Here is a 22,836-nt window from a genome sequence, read left to right as displayed (position 1 = left end):
TTAGCAGAGATTGGAGTGGTGCAAGATTATAAACTCACAACTGGCAAGTCAAGTGCGGTGGAGAATATTCAGGCAAACTACAAGCTACGTTTAGTGGTGCAACTTGCCTTCTTCTGATGGTTTTGGCAAGGAAAAAAAAATTCAAACCCCTCCGCAAAGAACCCCCTTTCTCCAGAGAGATCCAAACTTCTCCACTCTGTCATTCTCTGACTCTTGCGGCCAGGCCTTGTGTTCTGCCTTGCCACTTTACATTTAAAGGGGAGCAAGGAGGCAGCAATGTGCACTGCAGATGGTAGAAATTACTTAGCTCACTTAACTTCAGAGATACCCCCCCCCTCCTTTTTTTCTTCTTTCTTCCCCCGTTTTCCACAAATTACTCCAAGACCAGGAAAATTGATAGATTCCTTGTGTAAAACGGCTTTAGGTTGTGCATGTGCATCAATCCCCACTGTGATATGAATTTAGTCAACGCCATGGTTTTGGAATACATACATTAGTAAGCTGAAAATAAACACTGAAAACCTATGTATAAAAGGAGCAATTACCATGTCTTTTAAAACCAATACCAGTTGTTTTGATTCACTGGTGACTGGTTTTGTTGTTGACAAAAAGTCAAATGAACTTTCTAGGAAAGTTTAGGCTTCATATAGCACATACGGTTCTACGCTGCTGCTGCCGGGACATCTTCTGGGGTGAAATACGATTACCAGTTCCAAGAGATGATGCACTTGTTGGCATCATCTCTTGACTACAAGGGAATCTGATGGTGATTTATTTCCTTTGTGTTTCAGTCAAGGTTAGTTGGAGTGAAGTGGGGCCTCTGAATGTTTCACCTGGTGCATTCTCTCATTCACAGAGGATAAAAAATGTGTATGCACTATTAAAATACGAGGCCCGTTGAGATGTAAAGAAACTAGGCAATTTGAAACTAAGGTTTGGATTTTTGGTCAGAATTGTGAAAGATATGTTTGATGCAAAAACAACATCTCCAGTTAAGAGAAACTTAATCTTTCAACAGAGCTTTCTGACAAATTTGTCCCAGATCCTTTTTTTTTTTGCAAAGAATGAGTGTATAGTATTAGGTAAAGATTTGCCATACTGATAGACTACCACCCAAAAAATCGAAATGCTGTAATAAAATTTGAGTTCTGCAAAGAAGTACTAGAATAACGCTGTGCATCGTAACCCTATTTTTCTTTACCTTTCTTACTAAAGACATTCAGTTTGTGTTTTTTTTTTCCCCCATTCAGCTTTGTATGTAAATGTTTACCAAAAAAAGTATGTATCTTAAACAGGGCTGGTAGAGGTACTTTGTTTCTGTCTTTATTTGTTAAAACTTACTTTTACTTTAGACACAAAAGGCAGCAACAAATAGTATCCAGCACTGATTTTTACAGTGTTTTTCAAGAGATACTTTTTTTTTAATATTTAAAAGCACTCTTAATTTTTATTTTATAACACTTTGCCATTCCCTTATGTTCTCCAACCCGTTTCTGATTCAAAAAGGCCTTTGTCTCGGTAATTACAGAGGCAGCTGCACAGACCTCAACCAGAGCCTGGGAGTCAACAGCAATGACAAAACCAGTAGGGAAACCTGTGGCTGAGGCAGCTGCCTTTCTGTTCTGCAGTTGTACTGTGCTGCAGTTGCAGTACAGCCCTTCCAGCTGTACTGCAACGGCAACAGCATCATGTAATGAACACACCAGGAACAATAGAGGAAACCCTTAGTTTTTTCTTTTCAAATGATTCAGAGGACCTGAACTGACATTTTGGAGTAAACTCTGCACTATCAGTAAAAAAAAAAAAAAAGTCTATTACAAAAACTTTGCGTTGCTGAATGCAAAGCTGATCTAACAAGGCATCCAGCAAGTGTTTGACTGAAATGTTCCATGTCCTAATAGTCTGATCCCACCCATAATCATCATCATCAGCATCGCATCATTCTCCAAATATGCCGGGGTGAAGATGGAATGCTCTGTATCAGGCTGGCGGTCCAGGGCGACCAGCTGGCTTGCAGGGAGTCATTCTCAGAGAGTCGTGAACTTTTGTCCCACAACTGCTCCCTTGCTGGCTGCATGAGAGGACTTGGGCGACACCAAACAGGAAGCGCTCGACAAGTGGAAGCTATGGATGTTTATCTCGTGCCATTCATCAAGCCCCCCACCCCCAAAAAAACCAGAAGGAGAAATCGGAGCACAGCGAGCTCCAGGCTTGGAGTCATGGCGCAGTCACAGCCGGGATGTGAACAAGCCATCTTGGATCAGATCTGAGTCCACCACCCAATGGTTGGCTGCCTTCGTCCTTTCTCACGGCCTTCAAGGAGCCTGGATTGCCTCCGGAGGGGTGACACTACAAGAAGTGATTTGAAAGCATTCAGGACTTGCGAGAGCCTGAACCTATTAGACCCGATTGTTCTTTTCTAAGGTTAACCTTAACCCACTAGAACTGGTTATTGTGTTCAAACCACTACTATCAAAAGCAACTTTTTAGATCAGCTCAGAGAACAGAGAAAGGAAATCTATTCAGTGGAATCTGGCCAAGTCATGTGGCTGAGCCTTTCGCAGGGAGGGGAATGAGCTGCACAAAATCTATACAATGCACTGCTATTATAACAAGGCTGCATGACTCCCTGTCCAACAATGAGATGGATTCAAGACGAAAGAGTTAAGGGGAGACATGAAAAGTCAACCTTGCAAACATCTGGGACATTTGGCATACTGATGCCAAACCACTTCAATGCTATATATTGTATTCATGTGTGGTGTGGATTTTCAATATGGTGATTTCAGAATTTGCGTGACTTCTTATGAAGTTTGAACACATGACCTAAAACTTTAATGTGGAAAAAACAACAGAAGAAAACGAAACTTTAAAACAGCTATGTTTAAGGAAAGCAAAGCACCGAAGTCAGGAAGAAACCAACTATTTGTCCTTGAGCTATGGTCACAAGATTTAAGAAGATACCAAAAGAATGCGACTGCAGATTGCTACGATACCCATACCACAGCAGCAACTGCTTTCCACTTTGTAAAAGAAGTGAATGCAGCAAAATAACAAGTTCACTTTTCTTCCTAATCCTCTTTAGGAGCTTGAACTTGTTTGTAAGCCACAATACTTAACACCAAATGAGTTAAAACACACTGATGCTGTGGAACAACAGCAACATCTCCAAGCTAAAATGTAACTAATTCTAACTAAAACTCTGATCAAAACAGGTGTCAAACAGGTTTTGAGACTTCACTTTCTTCCAGGATGAAATTTTAAGATTGTTTTCTGCATTAAAAAAAACCCTATTTGCGACTTTCCACAAATAATAAAACAATACAACAAAGAACCAGCTGCCAGTTTTTAAAGCTTAGTACAGTCCGACTGCTTTTATGCTATCTGGTCTAACTTATATCAACTCTATTTTACTAGATATAAATCTATCATCCTAGGCTCAAAGTTCAGCTCATATGTTTTAAAACTGAAATAAATCATTCTTATTGTTGACCAAGTTTATTGAATATTATTTAGTTTTTGGTGAGATACAGTGTAGATGACTTGATATTTTCTTTACCATGTAGCTGCTCTTGTTCACATACATTTCTCTTGCCAGAAAGTAAAAATATATCCGCATCATTAAGACCAAGTATCTAGTGCAACCAGTTTTAAAGTACTATAAACAGCACTGTAATAAAGTCGAGTTAAATTGAGCATCACTTCGGCCTTCAGTCAACAAGCCTCCGCTTACATAGATGAGAAGAAGCATCTGTTATTTTTGGTCAGACGCGTACATTGGTCAGAAAATGTTAGAAGGGGCAAAATGAAGACATCAGTAGACAGATGTGATACTAACGTCCTGACTTCATTGTGGTCACTCTTTTTCTGCATGAGGTACCGAAAGTTTGTTTTTGAGTTCTTTGAAGTTTACAGCACCAGTCCTATCCAAAACACAAATGAATACTGTTGGCAAAAATGAGTCATGTGCCCGTAAAACAAAAAATCTCATTCAGTACAAAGTTCTAATAAAAATATTAGAAAGCTAATTTGTGGGTGGTGTAAGGATATAATGATAACATTTTTCCACTTCCATTACCATTAGATTGTAAGGTCAGATGTTAACGTCACGTTACATCAGGTTTCCTCCTTAAGTTTAATTCCAAATGTTTCTAAAGCAAACTTTTACAGTACTTTCAAAAGTATTCACACAATTTTAACTTTTTCACATTACGCCTCTTTAACTCCACAAATTTTATTTCTGTATTTCTAGGGTTGTTATCCTACTGAAAGGTGAAACTTCAAAAGCTTTTCATCTGATATTGCTCTGTATTTAGCCCCAGTCATCTTCCCATTAATAATAATAATAATAATAATAATCTAGTCTAGTTAATGGGAAGATGACTAGGGCTAAATACAGAGCAATACCAGACTAGACTAGATACTTCAGAGATGCTATAGGCCCCTAGTTGCTTCTTTGATTTACACTCTCCTTGTCTGTAGGTTTAGATGTATAGCCATGTGTCTTGGTTGGTTTGCAGTTGTCCCATACACTTTGCACTCTCAAACGATGAATTGAACAGGTCTCCAAGAGATGTATGATTATCAGGATATTGTTTCATAACTAAAACGTATACACAGCTTTTTTGCCATCTCTGCAGCAGTGGAACTTCTGCCTTATAATGTGAACTTTTTACAAAACTAAGACAAGGGAACTGAAATCAACTCAGAAAGTTCCCAATGATGACACAGCAGAAAGCTTGACACTGGACTGCACAGATTCTAGTTGGACTGAGCATCCCTGTTTGTCGCATGACTGAATGGTGAGTCACTCGGTGAAACGGGCCAAGTCTCAGCGGAGGAAACAGCACCATGGGAGGGAAGCGCACTTGCATTCATTTTTTTTTTTACCCCCGTGCAGATATTGCCAGATGAAGTCCAAAATCGTTTTCCTGTCTCCACTTCGATGACAGACACCTGAAGTTCTGCTGACTAGAGACGCCATGGGACATCCATCAGTGGACAATCAAACCAGGTTTAGAGATCCACAGCTTTACAAATTGGCACGAATACCTGGACCGTACAAAAACTTCCCACTGTCATGCATATTTTAAAACAAGAAGCGAGGCAGGGATAAACTGAAAGCACACGAGGATACAGTCATATTTTCCGTTGATCTCAAAGCCATTTGGCTGGATGTCATGAAATAGTTGAAGCAGCACACTACAATTGGCAGACAAACTTTACAACAAAAGCAGTTGAGCAGGCTGGATGTGTTCTGCTGCAATAATGTAGAGAAGAACCAAGATAATCTCACCACATCTGAATGGATACCATCTTCTGTGATAAAAAAAGAGTGCACAAGAGAAAAGAAATATGGATTTCATCTTGGCAGATGTGCTGGTTGGGAGGACCGTGTACTGATTTTCTCAGTCTTTAAAGCCTCATATTTCCAACTCTTTTCCTCTTACTGTTTTCTTGCAACAGATCCAACATATTACAGAATCCATTGAAATGTCCGTGGTGATGAGATTTTCTGCTCTGCGGACCAGAACTGCTCATAACTAGCTAGTGAGAATCAGCCGACCTCGTAAAGAACAACAACATTACCCAGCTCCTCTGGAATGTCAACTCAGAAAACATTGGAGGCAAAGGACCCAAACTCAGTACAGATGGCTAATTCCACATCCTCCTGCTGCTTAAGCCAGCTCCTCATGTCATTCCTCTTCATTTTTAACAACCACTGTGTCAAACATCAGCCTTGCTATGTCCAGTCTAAATCTGCAGATTCCAGCTGCTGATGAAATGGCTCTTTTTAATCAGGCTCTTCTTTATTCCGTCAACGATAATTACAGACCAAACAGAGTAATCAACATTAATCAAAAGAGGCCAAAAAAAAAGGCGATAATGGATCCACTCTCGAGCTATTAAATTAATTCACTAGGCTTTCGCTCTCTATTAATCCCATGCAACAACGAAGTGCAGAAAATATTAATGCAAAACAAATATTTACAGCACTAGAAAGATATTTACAACCTGCAGGTGAATACAAATCAAGCTGATGGTTTGGTCAAACTTAAATGTAGTGTTAGGTAAATACTATTTAGAATTTGTAACAAGTCAAAAAAACAAAAACTTAAAAAAAAGAAAAACTATCTAATGACCAGAATGGCATGACTTCACACTTGATTGGCCCCATTAGGCCATCAGGTAGTTGGAAAATAAAAATCCAATTTGTTTTCAACCTATAATGTTACACTGACAACAACATACTTTGGCATAAAAGTTGTTACCGTAAACAAAGTTAGCCATTTCCACTATATAAGAAATTATGACATGATTTGGTTTCAAATATGACATCTGAAATGCATCTACTATTTCTACAATAAATGTAAATGAGCAGATATTATATTCCATAGCAAGCACAGAAAGCATACCACGACAGACAGAGGTGTAAGGGTTTTTACATCAACCATCACATAAATGTTAAAATTTACTTTTTAATTATAAGCAATAACAAATGAGATATCAGCTATGATGTAATACTAAGAATATACATCAAACTGTAAATTTAATAGCTGTAGATAATTTCAAAACAAGGGGAGAGAACACGCAAAAGCTAGTAGAAGCTTCTAGAAAGGAAGCCGTGTATTATGTAGAGGCATGTTGTCTGTTCATGCAGGCTACCACAACAGAGAACTAGACTTCAAGATAACAGGAAGCTGAGCGAATTACAGCAAAGTTGCTAAGTTTTATCCTTTTGAAGAGTCATGTTTCGCTCGACATGGAACATGCTAGACTTGGTTTGTTTCTAAAGTTGAAGAGCAGATTATGTCAATGATATCACAACCGATGATGATTTATTTATTGCCATTTGGAAAACCTGTCCCATTTGTTTCGTGATTAGCAATGCAAGCCACCTTACGCAAACACTAAAAGTACATGTTAACAAGTAGATGTTGTAGATACAGTAAGTGTCAGTGCTTTAATTTGCAGAAACAGTCAGATGTGTGAATAAATAGTTTATACCTATAACTTTCAGAGTGTTTTATATGGCTGACAGCCACAATGGTCACTGAGCTCGAGGCTACTCAGTGACCTCCATCTTTTTCAGCCTTAGTTCTGAGACCCTAAAACCTTGGAACTTTCTGAGTACAAACAGATGCCCTGTTATAGACGCAGAGATTGACATTTACAGTCAGTAATGCTAGCAATGCTATTACTGAATGCAAATTGCTGAAGAAACTAAAACATCGCCTATTGATTAACTTTGGTTTGTTCAGAAATATTAGTCAAATATGTAAATTGGTGACATGTAGAGCTGTATAGTGCTGACTGCTTGTGATGCTGTTTCTGCTGCTAACATAAATAATTGACAATGGATTGCAAAAAGCTTCTTAGTGTCCTGTAGAAATATAATATTTACATTTAGGACTTAACACGAAGTCAAAGCTTTTCCCTCTGAGATATCAAATGAGATACCATTGTTATTTAATTTGTGAATTTTAATTATTTAAGATGTGGTGTACATTACATTTTAGGTGTGTATCATCAGGAGAGCGTGAATGTCGACATCACAGAGCAGCGAACTGTTTACAGAAATGATAATGGATGCCATTGACTATGGATCAATTTTAAACTTATTCAGAGCCAAAAGTATTGTCACAAGATCATGGCAACACGAGGGAAGCTTATAAAAAGATAGGACAGCAAACAGACTTCTGCAGAGAAGTATGTTTGGATGCCCAGTTTGATCACAACTAGCGGGAGTGTGGTGTGATGTGATCCACTGACACAGACTTCCTTCAAAATTATAATTTTCAGCCATTGTTTATGTCTGATCTGGCTTCTTTTGGTACAGAATCATGATGCACACCACACATCAATGACCTAAAAGTCAGATAAGATGTAAAGATATGAAAAGACCTTTTAGACCGCAGACGCTTTGCAAACAGATACTTATCCGCATACCACATATGGAAGTGGCACAGATGAGATTTCTTCGGGGGGTGAAAAGATTGAAATTGGGATGTTCGGGTTGCGATGAAAAAGTTAGGTATGTGCAAAGAAATGGATTTGAGTCACATTTGCCTGCTGTGTGAACGTAGCCTTAAAGTACTCTACGAGAAAGTGGTATTTACAGGTAAAAGCAATAAAAACTAAAACTGTGATCAGAAGTTGGCAACAAAATATTTGATTGTTTGAATCTGTACCTTAGGTAGATATAGAGCTTTTCTGAGTTAATAGTTTTCCCAAATTACTTCTTCATGCTATTTCAGCTATTTCATAAAGCAAAACTTTAAATGCTTATTCTTCCAAAAGTGTTACACTTCATAAAAATGAACACACGCACAGACACAGAAACCAAAATACATGAATAAAACTTTTTGATAAATTTCAGCAAAACTGGAAAATAACAGGGGGAAAACATATTACTTGCACTCATCCGAGTAGTTATTTTTCCAGAAATCAAAAGAAATGGTAAATTATGTTTACCAACATGACCTACAGTTGTGTTGAAATCCACTCCAGCGGTGTGGTTATAACACATTACCACCGTCATGGAAAATAAAAGTGGATTCCAGATTGGACCGAAAAGTGCTGCATTGGTCTGTACATGTTTGTGCACTTGTTTCACGTCAAGTAACAAAACACCACAACATAAACAATTGGCACGTGGACGGCGTGTTGTGTAACTGGAGGAGCTTCGGCGCGACCATCCTGCACGTTTCTGCTGTGTTTGACTCATTATTTAAGCACATGGCGCAGATGTCTGCTTTGGAAAAACATGATCTGGACAGATGAATGTGGAGGGAGACAAAAGACCATGCTCCGAGGCATCATTATGTTGGCTGAAGTTTTTAGGAAAACCTTTAATTTCAAAAAGTGAATAATTGCATGGATGGCACTTAAAAAAAAAAAAAAAAAAAAAAAAAAAAAAAAAAAAAGACATTTTAGGACAATCTTACCTTCTGATCAACTATGGAGCACACCAGGTCCTTGACTGCAGACAGTGAGAGATCACACGCCTCCAGGTTCACGGTCTCCCGGGTCAGTCCGATCTGCAGCAGGAAGGAGACCCCATGGAAAGAGCTACGGGAGTTGGTAGGACTTGGGGCGCTGTGGCTCCCGTTGGAGAGCCGCTGGTAAAGCTGTCCAGGCGATCCCGGCGAGGGTGGGTGGAGCGGATGGAGCGAGTGCAGGAAGGCCCGAGGAAAGGACGGGGGAGAGGAGGCAGACATTGGGTTTCTTCCAGTTGAGACTTGAGAAAACGCTGAACGGTGGGATTCAGTGAAGGCTGGCAGGGAGAAGCACAGCACGGTCTCTGTGGATGGGCTTGTCACACGGGAAATGTGCGCTCCTCATCAGTAGTAATGAGTCAGTGCCGTATATTTTTAATTTAGGTGTTACTGACTCACAGAAATGATGCTGAGAGGATGCTGCCCACCCACCTGAGCTCAGAAAATGCATGCATCGTTCAAGAGATGGGCCAGGTGAGGGAGGGAAGGTCTCTGAACAATCCACAGGCTGCTGCAACAAACTTCATATCCTGACGTTTTGTTCCTTCTTTTTTCTAAAGTCAGTAATCCACTCTGACCAGAGGAAGCCTGTTCTCACAAACACACACAAAGACACACACGTTATTAGAACAATAAAAAGCAAAGTAGGGCCATGAATGAGTCAGCTCTTGGTGTTTACATTTTGTTCCAAGCCTTGAGGCTAAATCTCATTACACTAGGGTTATTCCCAATCCTGGAACTACCCGCCTCTTATAACTTGGCATTCAGTTCAGCTGGTGGTTAAAATATTCTCCTAGAAAAATGGAACACACCTTGAAAAAATCTGATAATTCATTAATTCTTGCTGATTTCTATTACCTAATCATAAAATCAGCTATCCACCAGCATTCAGTTTAGCGGCAGGCATTATTATTCGTATGCTTATCAAGGGAGAACAAAAATATAAGAGCAGATGTTCTTCTTCTTGTTTAATTTTTGTTTGTTAACTACTAACAAAAGTGTTCAGATCAAACTAATTTTGATATTATCCACAAATAAATCTGCTTAAATAATAAAAAAAAATTTCAAAAACTGATTAACTCAGCTATTTTGGGGGGCAAATTCAGTAGGCTAAAAGATCTTGAAAAGCAAATGCCAGCCATAAATCAGATTGACGCGACCTTAAACACACACACCTTATGTGGATTAATTATGATTTATGAGATAAATCATTATATTTTAAAAAACTAGTTCAAGTAGCAAAAGAAACAAACTACTCTGTGACTTTAGCACAATAAATATTTTAGCACAATATTTTTTGCTCCCGATAACGATGCACAACATGAGAAGTATGAAACCTAGCGACCTGTTTTGCGAAGATCCCCAACCTTAAAAATATATATATATTTTTTACAATAATAGAACACAGACGCCACGTTTCATCCATCTGTAGCATGTCATATTTAACTGACAAACTCCTGCTTGTTTCAGGATCTTCCTGTTGTCTCTCTGTGGAGAGTGAATACGTGTGCAGGGAATGCTGTTTTTAAGAGTCCATTACAGTCAAAATAATGTGCTTATTTATTTTTTATTTATTTTGCTTCCATGAAAACACTTGCAAAATGCAGATAAATGCAAAATGCAGATAAGTGCAAAATGCAGATAAGTGCATGCAAACTCGTTTGACCATGCAATCAGTGTGTCCCTTTCACTAAGACACACTTTCTCCTCTTCAGGGCCCGTCTGGTTGAGAATCACTGGTTTATCTAACACCCCAGGGCTTTACCATTATAATGCTTGTAATTTTTAATATAACTACAGTATAATATTACTTTTTTATTTGGCTTGCTTTCAGTTTATGCACAGCATAAAACATGTTGCCTGTCATTGCTTTGTTAAATATCAATTGCTAACAATTTGTAGATACTTTCTAACAAATGAGCCACTGAAATGGTAAGAATATCAGAATTGTAACTTTTTTGGTTCCTACCTCATCCTTCAGAGCTCTAAACGAACATTAGAGCCCCAAGGAGAGGCAGGAGATAGTTCAACTTGACGTTTAGACCTCTTGCAACCGCACAAACATCTGGACCCAAAGCTTCAGAACATCTGCACCCCTCCCACTTTCTATCGGCTCGCTGGCAAAACCTAAACCGAGCGGACGCCAGCAAAACAAGTTATACAAGCCGCCAAATCTGCTCTCTCTGTCCCTCTTTGTTGCCCCGGAACCCCCTCTACGTTGAAAAATCTGTTTCAGCCCAAACCCGTCGAAGTAAATGACACTTTACCTCCACTTCCAGCGAAGGGCGCTTGTCTTTCCATTGTGAGACAACTGAAGATGAAACTTTTCAACTCCATCCACAGAGAGACAGCTAAGCCTGAAGTTTGGTCCCTTCTTTTTCTGTTTTTCGATTTTGGACGTCACACGCAAAAAAGGCGCAGCGTCGTCGTTTTGCAACTAACGAACAGTAGCTGAAACTCTTCATTCAGATTCGCCGAGACGAACCGTGCGGTCCATTTAGTTTATCTAATCCCTTATTCCAGATTGTAAATTCATGCGCATCTCATTATCCTTCCAGCTGTGACTACTCCCCCTGTTTGACGAGGATGAAAAAAAGAGGGAGAGTAGTTGTTCTCGCTGGGGATTGGAGTCTTTTTATTATCTCCGCATAAGTGAGTTTCCATGTGCGGAGAGGAAAACTTGAACTACAGTCCATGTAAAGCAATGGCGCCTCCGCTAGGGGAGGGGGTAATCAAACCAGCGCGCAAGCGCGGTCCTTTTCCGTTATTTCATCTTAACTGTGCCAAGAACAAAAATCCTCCACATGACCCGGATTGGTTGGTAATACATTCATTTTTCAAAGGAAAGTAAGTTTAAAGTAACACTGGAACAAAATATGTCAAGTTGGTTTCAGTGAATGTCAGCTAACGGCAAAGAAAATGTATTTTGATGTGTCTTAACACTTGCACACGCTGCTGTTTGACAGAAGAAAATAGTTCTAATTGGTCAAAAGACTAAAGTTTGTGAGGCAGCCATATGGCAGGCCGTTATGGCATAAAATCTGACCACATCCCGGTTCCATAACATTTTAAAACCGAACTACAACTGCTTCTCAAAAATTGTTTACTCAGAACAAGCCAACCTTTAAATTCTCTCTCACCGTTTTAGGAATTAAAGTTTGAGCAACCTAAATTATCCCGAAACATCTAAGCAGCTGTTTTAACATTTAATAGCACCTGAGTAGGAAAGTTAAGACAACCATAATTCAGTTTCTTCTAATCAACTCCCACACTCAATATTTCATATATGTCAAACATAATTTTCGCTTTAATCCTTCAAGACTACTGGGTATTAGTATTCATTCCTATGAATCTTTTCACATTTTGCCAAGTTGCAAACACAAGCTTGAATTATATAGTGTATTTTATGTATTTGGATTGAATGTGGAGGGTCAATTGAAAGTAGTAGATAATTAATGTGGAAGGAAAATGATACATGGTTTAAAAATTTTCAAAAATGTGGCATGCATTCGTATTTAGCCTGCTTTAATACCACAGAATAAAATCTAACTCAACAAACTGCTTCATTTGTAAGACAATTTAAAGCCATGAATCATTTCCATTTCACTTCACAGTTACCATTTCTGTTGGCCTATTAATTAAATCCCAGTAAAATACAAATATTATACACTTGAAGTGAACACTTATAGAAGGAACATTTTCTTGTGTGGAGTTAATATGTGGATTTTTTAAATATTCCAGAAATTATTTGTTGTAAAAAAGTAAAGTTTTTGCTAAAAAATTGGATAATTGGTAAGATGACTGTGGGCATTTGGCATTTCAGTGACTGTTGTCTAAATATCCCTGACATTTTCTGTACTTAAGATTATTTCATAAGTATGCGGGACATTTTCTTTTTCACCAACTTCAATGAAATTTATGACTACAAACAACAATCCTTTTTAGGCAATATACTTATGGATATCTTTGACATCCTTCATCCCATAGAGAATAACATTTCAGATAATTGAAAAGTTGACTTTAGATAGCATAAATTGTCTTCTAGATTGCTGAAATGTTCATTTTGATAAAAAATTCTAGAAGTCCATATATATATATATGGCTGAGTTTAATCACATTATATGATAAATTTGCTTCCCACAGTTAAGAATTATGTTAAAAACTGGCTTAAAAATAAAAGGAAGAGAAACTTGATTTTGCAATTACAACGCCTGCGAGTAATCCAGCTGCCTACTCACAGTCTATTACAAAACAAAACAAAATATGGGAACTTGCCTATCATAGCACTCCATGTGAAAGATTGTGAAATAGAGTGATGACATTGGAGACATTTGTAAAACAGACAGCATATGAATAAAAACAGTCAACAGGAGGAAAACATAAAAGTTTATTACAAGCAAATAATATTAGATTGCATCAATACTGTGGAAATCTTGTGTCGATCTTCGTTGCCCAGGCCATAAGTCCTCCACAGATATCTTTAACCGTGATATTGTCCAGTTCTGATCCACTCATTTTCTCCAGTACCTGCACTGCTTTCTGGGAGTCATTACCAAGCTTACAGATGACATAAACTAGAAGAAACCACAGAGCAAAAATCAATGAGCTGGCAGACTTTGCTGAGGCTCAATATGTTTTCAAGCTGCATTTCCTGAATGTTGACATGCTGCAAGGAAGAAAGACTAAGAGTTTCTATAGACTGAATTTTGTAAAATGATATGAATAGTTCAGCACTAAAACTCACAAAGATCAGAAAGCTAAATTTATCTTCCTTAATAAGAATCGGCCCAAAATAACATTGTGAATATTAATTTCTCTGAAGCTGAGCAACGACTCAGGTTGACTGTACTTGTTTTGGAAAGGTCACCTAGCAACTCCATTACAACCCGACCAACCTAAGCCTCCGTTCCTGCAGCATGAGACCACAGCAGGTCATGAATATGAGAAAGTGGCTCGACGAGCCTGTTTGTTTTTAACCACAGACGCAGATCATAAGCGGTGCTGTACCTGGCGGCTGGCAGTCACCTGCCATCTGCTGCTTCAGTTGGACGATTCTTTGCTGAAGTAACTGGATATCTTCACTCTTTCTCTGCTCTAAGCTGGAGAGGGGGATATCTGGTAGCAATTAAGGAGAAGAATTGTACAGAAACAGTAAGCAGGAAGATTTTTTTCAAATGGTGTGCTTCCACTACAAGACAAAAGGATACTGAGAGAGAAGGGCAAGTGGCATATATCCACTTCCACAAGAGGGCGAACGTCAAGCAAGATATGAAGTCCCGAATTATCCACTACCGATTTATATTCCTGGAATTATAGTCAAACATTTAGAAAGGCACATACAGGAGTGAGGCTGACCTGTAGAGCCAAGTCATCTGCTGGTGTTGGTCCACTGTGTTTGATCAAGTCCAAAGTCAGTGCAGCCCTCTACCAGGAAATTTAAATCGCTTCATGCTTCCTTCTGCTGACAAGTTTTATGGGGAGGCTGAGTTCATTTTCCACCAAGACTAGGCATTTGTCCAAACTGACTAAAGTACAAATACCTGCTTTAATGGCCACGGTATCACTGTGCTGGATCTAAGCAAACCCATCTGACCTAAACCCAATAGAGAGTCTGAGGGGTATTATCAAGTGGAAGACAGAGCAACCTGGGCTTCCTTAACAGATCCACAAGCTGACTAGCTTTCATGTCTCACCACCAATTTATGCAAAAAGAGCCTCCACCAAGTACTGAATACATTCACTGTATAGTACACAGGCATACCTTTTCAGAGGGGCAGAATATCTGTATTAGAAAGGCTTTTTTTCAGTCTTATGTAATCTGGTTTTCACTTGTTAAAATTAATTACTAAATTAATACACTTTTAAATAATATTCTGATTACTGAGAAACATCTTAACACTAACAAATGCTTTAATAGAACAGAGTGGTGGCTCTTATATTTCAAAGTAAAATATGTAGATTTGTATCTTAAGTTAAATAGGGAAACCAAAATGACTCAGTAAATGTTAAAAGTTGCCTGGATTTGCAATTTTGAAGTCAAATGAGCAGCTTAACAGCTTTGGTTTAAATCACAGGAAGCAAAACTGTTTCTAAATAGAGTCCCTTGCATAATTACAGTTGAACCCCAATCAATTATGATCCCCATCTCTGGGCTTAATGACTCAGCGGGTTTCAAAGCACCAAATCTGCTGAAATATAAACAGATGCAATCCGCTACCACTTCTCTCAGTGCCAAGGAGAAAACGTTGTTCTTTCTCGTAGAAAATCTACAGGCACATTTTCACTCATTTCCCATTTGAGGCTGGGTCAGAGCTGAGATGTAATCTGCTTATGAATGCACATAAAAACTGAGAAAATTGTGAGTAATCACAGAATAAATGGCACTAAATACAGGGAGTCACGCAATGACCTAACTGTTCCGAAATATGTGCAATACTTTACCTGCACCGTGATCCTCTGATCTTTGGACAGGAGGTTAAGTTTGCGACACTGAAAAGAGAACAAGATATCAACCACATTTAACTCTAGGGGTAATAATGTGAAGAACATGACAAATGTATCTATGGGGTTACTACAAATTTTTCATTTTAAAAATTACATTTTCCAGATTAAAATTTCTTAACCCCTGTATTGCGTTTTAGAATGTTCTGGGCATTTCAGCATAAAATGTTTTAAAAACCGAGTTTATTCTTCATATTTTTCCACAAATCAAGAAACAATATAATGCTGAACTTCTGAGGAGGTTTGATAAAAGGATACATTTTTATGCTTTTCGGCATCAGGGCCAACTAGATCATCTCTTTTTCAAAATCTATAGATCATAATTTTTACAACTTTTCCTTTTGAATGAAATAAAAACTAAAAGAAGAAAGAAAGGTGCAAAAGGCAGTTAAGAAAAAAGCACATAGTTACTAAGAATGGCATTATGTTTGCAATGGCAATCGAGTATTACACTGTACCACAATGGCCACCCAAGAGGTAGCAATCGCAAAGTCTCCAACTTCAATATAAGCTATTCAGAGTAACGATGGTGGTTTGTCCAGATAAACATAATTTTCACTCGAGTTTTAAATAGCATTGTTACTTTGATGAGCTTTGGCTTTAGCATCCCTTTTTGTCCAAACAACAGTCAACATAGTAATTAAAAAGCCATGCAGTGAAGTCTCACTTTTCTCCACATATTCAGTTTTGGTTTGAGGGCTGAATTGCTCTGTAGTGATAACAAAACAATCCAACACCATCTGTCACACCATTTCAACTCTATAAGACCAACTACTAAGGAAGCCAACTACAGTTAACTTTCTCCAAAATCATGTTGTTTGACCCTAAAAAGTCACCTTAAGCTATTATGTGTATCAATGATCAGCCAATACTTACATTTGAAACCGATCTTATCTGCTGATCTTATCTACCTCCACATGTGCGGTTAACAATAGTGACCCCTGTTGCCAACTTAGTGCTTTTGTCGTAACATTTAGCACTATACATAAATAAATATAGAAAATACAGTCAAACATTCGTTCCCAAGAAGCTAGTCATCAGGACTAAGCATGCCGGAAGAATGCTTGGAAAGAGTCGTTTTTAATCTACAGATATAAGTGAATGTTTTATATTTAAAGAGGACACAAAAAATAAAGACTGAAGCTAAAAGAAAACATTTTATTAGAAGGCAAACTTTATGCTCACAAACAACACTTTGAGAAGTCTGGCGGTTTACTCCCTGCTTTAGTTATCTTTTGTAGCCAAGGCATAACCTGTCCTCTTCCATCTGGTTTGAATTGGTTCTTCCATTAAATCCTAGATTTCAACAAATTTATAACCCTGGAAATAAAAGTATTTCCAACAGAGAGATTGTTCACACTGACCTTTCCCTCACAGAGGTTCTGTGTAGAAAACATGTCACATGCTTTTGAAGTCTCGTTAACAAGCAATAACATTCATTTGACAAATTCCAATAAAAATTAATATTTTTGTCAATAAATATGCTTTTGTGCATTGGAACAGCTCAGTCAGGTACACCTCAGTATCATCCATATATATGAAAGTGTTATGATTTTGAAAGTGAACCTCAAAAGGCTCATTGTGCATATAAATCAATATTTTAAATGAGTAATTAAAAAAAACACACACACAATTGTGACTTATCTTTCATCTTTTGGAATTTTATGGCACCTATTTATGATAATATATGTCCTTCAGTCTTTTAGATAAAGGATTATGTAAAATAATTTTGAAACTTCAGTTAATCATCTTTATACCACACTTATGCAGATTTGGAAAATGACAATCATATTCCATACTTTTCATGATTGCATAGGAACGCTGTGATAAGCTCCTTTAATGACCAACCTTATCTGTGGCGGCAGACCCACAGAAAGCCTCATAGTCAATCAGCTGCGTCACACTGGGGCTTTCTCCACACACCGCGCAGTCAGCCTGCTTAGGCCGCAGCCTAATGGGCCTGAACCTAAAACCCTGAGCATCAAACATCAGCAGCTGCTGACCGCAGGAAGCTGGCACACCCAGTCAAGGGAAAGGTTACTTTTTAAAAAGATTCAGAGAATTGCCTAACACGTCTCCCACTGGTGTTGTAAGAGTATAGCAACATTCAGGCAGTATTGGTGGGAAAAAAGCGCAACACTTTCCTGAATGACGCATCATAGCCAGGTGTCAGCATGCAACTGACAATGCAACACAAAGGGCAGGATAGAGCAAGCCTATGCTCTCCTGCGAGTCGGGATAAATCCCTGCAGTTTAACAAGACAATGGCAGATAAATAGAAAGCAGAGCTCAGAAAATGTAGACATAATATTTCTGTTTTTGTTTGCTTATCAGACAAGCACAAGGCATTATTACAATAGAATCTTTCTGAGAATTTTATTGTTGGCATATCCCAATGACAAGGCAAAATACTTTGAAACAAAGAAACAAAAAGGCAAAGGAGAGTTCTGCAAGTGAAGTGGGACAAAGTAGTGGAAAGATAAAGGATACAAGCTTGCCCAGAGGCAATTTTGAGGACCTCTAAGGCTTGGAAGCAGCCCATTATACCTGGAACTGGAATAAATAAGAAAAAAAAGTTCAAATAAGAGTTATTTACATTCACAAACTTAATTGCTTCAGATAAAAGTAAGAAAGTGAGGGGGAAAAAACTCACCTACTCCTAACACCCCTCCATCTGAACAGTTGGTTACCGTCTCTGGAGGTGGGGGAAGTGGATATAAACATCTGTAGCAGGGGCCTCCGCAGTAGTTATACACAGTCAACTGCTTACACACACACACACAGAGACACACACAATTAATGCAATAGATCTCATTAAACTGGGTGTAGTGAGGGGGAACAAGAATATCCCCACAGCCTACCTGTCCCTCCATTCGCAAAGCACTCGCCGACACCAAAGGTTTGCCACTGAGCACGCAGGCGTCATTTACCAGATAACGTGTGGGAACGTTGTCTGAACAGTCAGCCACAATGTCATACATGAGGCATGAGGAGTCAAGTATTAACCAAAATCACTTAAGTTTTATTAGGATAACAAAATACTTTTTGTGCAACACAACTAATCATAAACTTGTTTAAGACTTTACAGATGAGTTGGATTATATTTCTCATCCCAGGGTTACATACAGCCCTCAAGGCCACATATGCAATTAATTTTAAGGGTCTTCATGATTTAGTTCAACCTTTATTATACACTGTGTATCCAAAAAAGTTGGCAGCTGGATTTAACCAAGCAAACAGATAAGAGCCTCACATTGATTAATTACTGAATAGATTATGATGTCATAGTTATATAAGCTTGACTGATGCAGTGTGTAGTTTCTCATTTCTTAAACAACCTTGTCAGAAGACACATCCTGTAGTCGTTTATCTGTCAAATAAAAACATCTACAGAGATTGTGGAAGCTACACAAATTGATTTAAGAGCTGTCCAACGTATTATTAAAACTTTCAGTATAAAGGGCAACCATCAAATTTGAGCGAAAAATGTGGTTGGATAATTTTTTTTTTTTTTTTTTTTGAAAGAATGTAATTGCTAATCACTTAAACCTTTGGTGAAACACAGTTATGTTCAAAGGGTGAACATAACAGCAGCTCCACAAGGGAATTTGAGGATTGGGACTGAACAGCAGCATAGCTTTACAAAAACCTCTGATTAGGGTGATTAATGGAAAAAAAATGTTGCAACATGCAAGATCTGCTGAGAGCAGATTTACACTGTTCCAAAGTGGTGGCTTCATCAGGGTAAGAAAAGTAGTACATCAAGTGATGCACCAATCATCCCTAGTGGCTAGGCAGCTGAGTACCTAAATATATTGAATGGCCAGGTAATTCCATCTGTGAATTTTTTCTTTCGATATTATAATGTCTAAATGTAGGCCTCTGGAGTCACACAAACTTCAACCTTGATGAAAATTTATGCAACTTCGTCAAAACCAGATTAACTCTACTAGTTCGGCCAAGAAGAGTGGTCAAGTGATTTGACATAATTATGGTAGAAGCTTGACATATGCTAAGAGATATGATAAAATATCTAACCAAATATTGGCAGAAGTGTCTGAATATGCATGGGTCTGTATGAACAATTTAGATCCATACATTGTCTATACTATTTGTCCTCACTCATCTCCAATAGACATTGAACAGATCGATACACAGAGATAAATTAGACAAACAGTACAAATAACAATAAGAGCTGAGACACACTCATATCCCAGCACAATTTAGAGCAACAGTCATGTTTTTGGACTGGAGGAGGAAGTCAGAGTTCCCAGAGAGGACCCATATATGCATGGCGAGAACATGCAAACTCCATGCAGTTATACCCCAAGCCAGGATTAGAACCCTTTAAATTCTTTTTGGAAAGCAAAAATGTAACCAACTTTTGCAGCCAGTGGTGCAGCCAAAGTTTGGACCCAATATGTAGAAAATACACAATAAATTTAAACTTGTACGTTCCTGTTGTTGCTTGATATAACTAACTGAAGTATGCAGTATAATCATTCCAGTCTGGAAAAAAGAGCGACTCAGATACAACATGATAAACCTAAAATTATAACAACATTCTTGACAGGAACTGCAAGATTTATACTGACAGTATCTTAGCTTTTGACAGGTTATAGATGTAGCCTGAGGATACTGTTGAATGAGTTGCAAGGCGTTCTTTGGTGAGAGCTGCAGATGGTAGGGAATACACTCCACGGTAGAGTTCAACCTGTAGAGACACATACAGACAAAGGATTTTAAGATTCTCATCTTTCTTACAGAAATTGGAAATATATTTTAAGCAAAATACATATCCTTCAGCTTACTTAAAGTTCAAGAACAAATCCATGCTGGGAGTTTAGCTTAAACCAATACTGAATCGACAGAACAGCAAAAAACAAACACATCAAAAATATGTTTGTGCTTCTTAATTTAATAAGTAAGATAGTGAATAAACTTTGAAACAAAAACTATACTCCAATATATTCCAATTTTACCTTTTGGTTATCAATCTAACTTCTATAATATGCAGAGCATAAATGTAGAAGTAGCTTTAATGAGTGCACAGGTTAATGTCGCCCTCATGTGGCTGAATTGATATGACTTCTGCGAAGCCCACAATAAGCCCACTGTTGGGCTAGAAAGGCCCACAAACAAGCTTCTGAAATAACATGTTTACAAAATATTTGTGGAGTGAGGAGAAAAGCAGGGCTAGATATAACTTGTGGCGAGACTATAAAGCGCCAGCATACTTTGCACAGAAACCAGAGGGTGAAAAATGACACAAACAGACACAAATTACTACATTTTCTTAGCATTTACCAGCCATAACACATGAAGATTGATTTAACAAAGAAGAATTTGAAAAAACTTAAAGTCATTCAAGTCTTACCTTTTAACTGCCCTAGCAGCAGACAGAGCCTTAGCCTGGCCCTGATTCTCCTCTCCATGAAGAACCTGCCTGTGGAGGTTGCTGAGCTCCACCTCATCATAGTCCAGCAGACCAAGACGCCCTGGGAGGGACAGTTTGTCATTATCGTCTGTATTGTGTTACAAACTAACTTGCAGCACAATATCAACATTTTTTAAACTTATTGTTGACCCAAGATACAATACTTCCCCAACTTCTACTGTAGCTCCATCATAATATGCATTGATCTACCCACCAACGCCTGCTGCTGCAAGGTACTGGGCGAGTGGGCAGCCTAGTCCACCACAGCCCACAATCAGCACAGATGCTCCAGATAAGTTCAGCTGGCCTGAAAAGAATGCAGAATCTCTCAGCTCAAATAATCCTATCATAAACTTTATATGTCCGAACCTCCCTGTTGTCTGTATGGGTACCTTTTACACCAAGCTCGGGCAGGAGAAGCTGTCTGCTGTAGCGCATGATGTCCTCATTGCTGAGTGCTGGTTTGGCTGTCAGGGGATTGAGCGGTGTCACTTTGTCCTGGACCTCCAGCACTGAGGCGTTGCTCTGTTATCACACATGCAGGGTTTTATTATATGGTTCTCACTGTCATGTTCTACTATAGAAAGGCCTTCATATCCATCCCAAGGCAATGTGTTGTACATCATAAATGTGTTTTACTAGAGTAATGGATGAAATCAGCTTCTGGTATGTTCATTTGTATTTTAAGTAACTTTTACACAAGAATTGATCAATTAGCAGAATAACTATTGGCAAATGTAAAATTTTTATTCAGTCTACTTAAAATCAACATAGTCAATGAAGACATATTTATTGAAAGTCCATAACCATAACAAACACAAGCTATTTACATTAAAGGAAATTAAATAATAAGAAATATATTTTCACATCTGGAAAGAGGTTGGTGCCTATCTATAGCAGCCACTGGGTGAGAGGAAGGGTACACCATGCATAAGTTGCTAGTCAATCACAGGGCAACACATAGACACACACAGGATAAACAATTATGCACACACACACACACACACACATTCACACCAAAGGACAATTAATGGAGAGACAAATTAACTTAACAGTCATGTTTTCGGACTGTGGGAGGAAGCCAGAGTACCCGGAGAGAACCCACCCATGGACAGGAAGAACATGCAAAATCCATGCAGAAATACTCCAGCCCAACTTCCAAATATATAACTGTAATTGTGACTTTGCATTAAGAGCAACTTCCAAGCTAACTTTTATTGAGTTCCATGGGTTCAATCTTTAGATTAGATAATGACCTGCAAGGGCTCAAGTTACTACTTTCTTGCAAGAAATGTTGGCATCTTTAGAAAGACACATTGATATAAATTAGGCATAATGCAGAGTAAATCATCATCAACAGTAAAAAATAGCTGCATTGTTTAAGCTCATTGATCTTTTAATTGTCAGAATGTGGCCAAAGAAATGCACAGAAATGCACTACTACTTAACACTTACACGGAGTATGCATATTGGAATATGCTATGTTAAAACAACACATTAATGTCAATCGATTATAACAGCGTTTCACCAAGGTCACACAAAAGCTTATATTTGTTCTAATACTTCAATACCTTTTCAAGCAGAGCCAGTTTATTCTTGAGATGAGCGATCTCTTTTTCTTTCTCCTCCAGCTGCGCCTTCAAGCTGCACACTTCCTGAGCCATTTCTTCAGAGAGGCGTAAAAAAAGCACGTTTGGATACAATCTGAAACCACGTCGAGTTGTTGCTAAATGAACGGACCGCCAACAGAGGTTGGCATATGAGGAGCACGATGAAAACTTCCGGGTTTGACCACGTGGAAATGAGACCACGTGGTGAGTGACGTAAATATTTTTGGCTTTTTTTTTTTACCTTTCTATTTTTTTGTTTGTTTTTTCTTTCTATTCTTTTTTTCCTAAA

At 38.4% G+C, this 22,836-nt stretch overlaps 2 protein-coding genes across 2 annotated transcripts in view; both read right to left on the bottom strand.

The window, feature by feature from the left end:
* Positions 1 to 11,658, bottom strand: part of LOC102227592 (serine/threonine-protein kinase D3-like) — a 48,251-nt gene extending 36,593 nt beyond the window's left edge. Inside the window, exons 1-3 of the mRNA XM_005799147.3 lie at positions 11,267 to 11,658; positions 9,432 to 9,587; positions 8,949 to 9,277 (exon numbers count right to left, since the gene is read on the bottom strand). Coding sequence (XP_005799204.3) covers positions 8,949 to 9,277; positions 9,432 to 9,450 — 348 coding nt within the window. The 5' untranslated portion in view covers positions 9,451 to 9,587; positions 11,267 to 11,658. The remainder of the gene's footprint in view (positions 1 to 8,948; positions 9,278 to 9,431; positions 9,588 to 11,266) is intronic.
* A 1,703-nt stretch (positions 11,659 to 13,361) lies between these two features.
* mocs3 (molybdenum cofactor synthesis 3) lies at positions 13,362 to 22,721 on the bottom strand. The gene is made up of 13 exons (XM_023352143.1): positions 22,509 to 22,721; positions 21,330 to 21,462; positions 21,152 to 21,244; positions 20,878 to 20,998; positions 20,140 to 20,214; positions 18,362 to 18,479; positions 18,154 to 18,262; positions 17,991 to 18,053; positions 17,349 to 17,512; positions 15,441 to 15,488; positions 14,207 to 14,303; positions 14,007 to 14,114; positions 13,362 to 13,573 (listed from the first exon to the last, which is right to left on the bottom strand). The coding sequence occupies exons 1-13, from the start codon at positions 22,599 to 22,601 to the stop codon at positions 13,416 to 13,418; spliced, it is 1,380 nt and encodes a 459-aa protein (XP_023207911.1). The 5' UTR covers positions 22,602 to 22,721; the 3' UTR covers positions 13,362 to 13,415.
* Between the last annotated feature and the right edge of the window lie 115 nt (positions 22,722 to 22,836).

Source organism: Xiphophorus maculatus, chromosome 19 (assembly GCF_002775205.1).
Source record: "Xiphophorus maculatus strain JP 163 A chromosome 19, X_maculatus-5.0-male, whole genome shotgun sequence".
In the NCBI taxonomy this organism is placed as follows: domain Eukaryota; kingdom Metazoa; phylum Chordata; class Actinopteri; order Cyprinodontiformes; family Poeciliidae; genus Xiphophorus; species Xiphophorus maculatus.
This window is presented reverse-complemented; position numbering and strand designations above follow the sequence as displayed.

Bases quoted from the DNA above. Each gene is read 5' to 3' on its own strand.
- mocs3 (XM_023352143.1), bottom strand. From the start codon at position 22,601: ATGGCTCAGGAAGTGTGCAGCTTGAAGGCGCAGCTGGAGGAGAAAGAA. The intron at 20,215-20,877 runs GTAAGACTTGAA...GTGTCTCTACAG, and splicing joins GCTGCTAGGGCAGTTAAAAG to GTTGAACTCTACCGTGGAGT. The intron at 13,574-14,006 runs GTACAGCACCGC...GGTTTCTTCTAG, and splicing joins AGGTGACTGCCAGCCGCCAG to TTTATGTCATCTGTAAGCTT.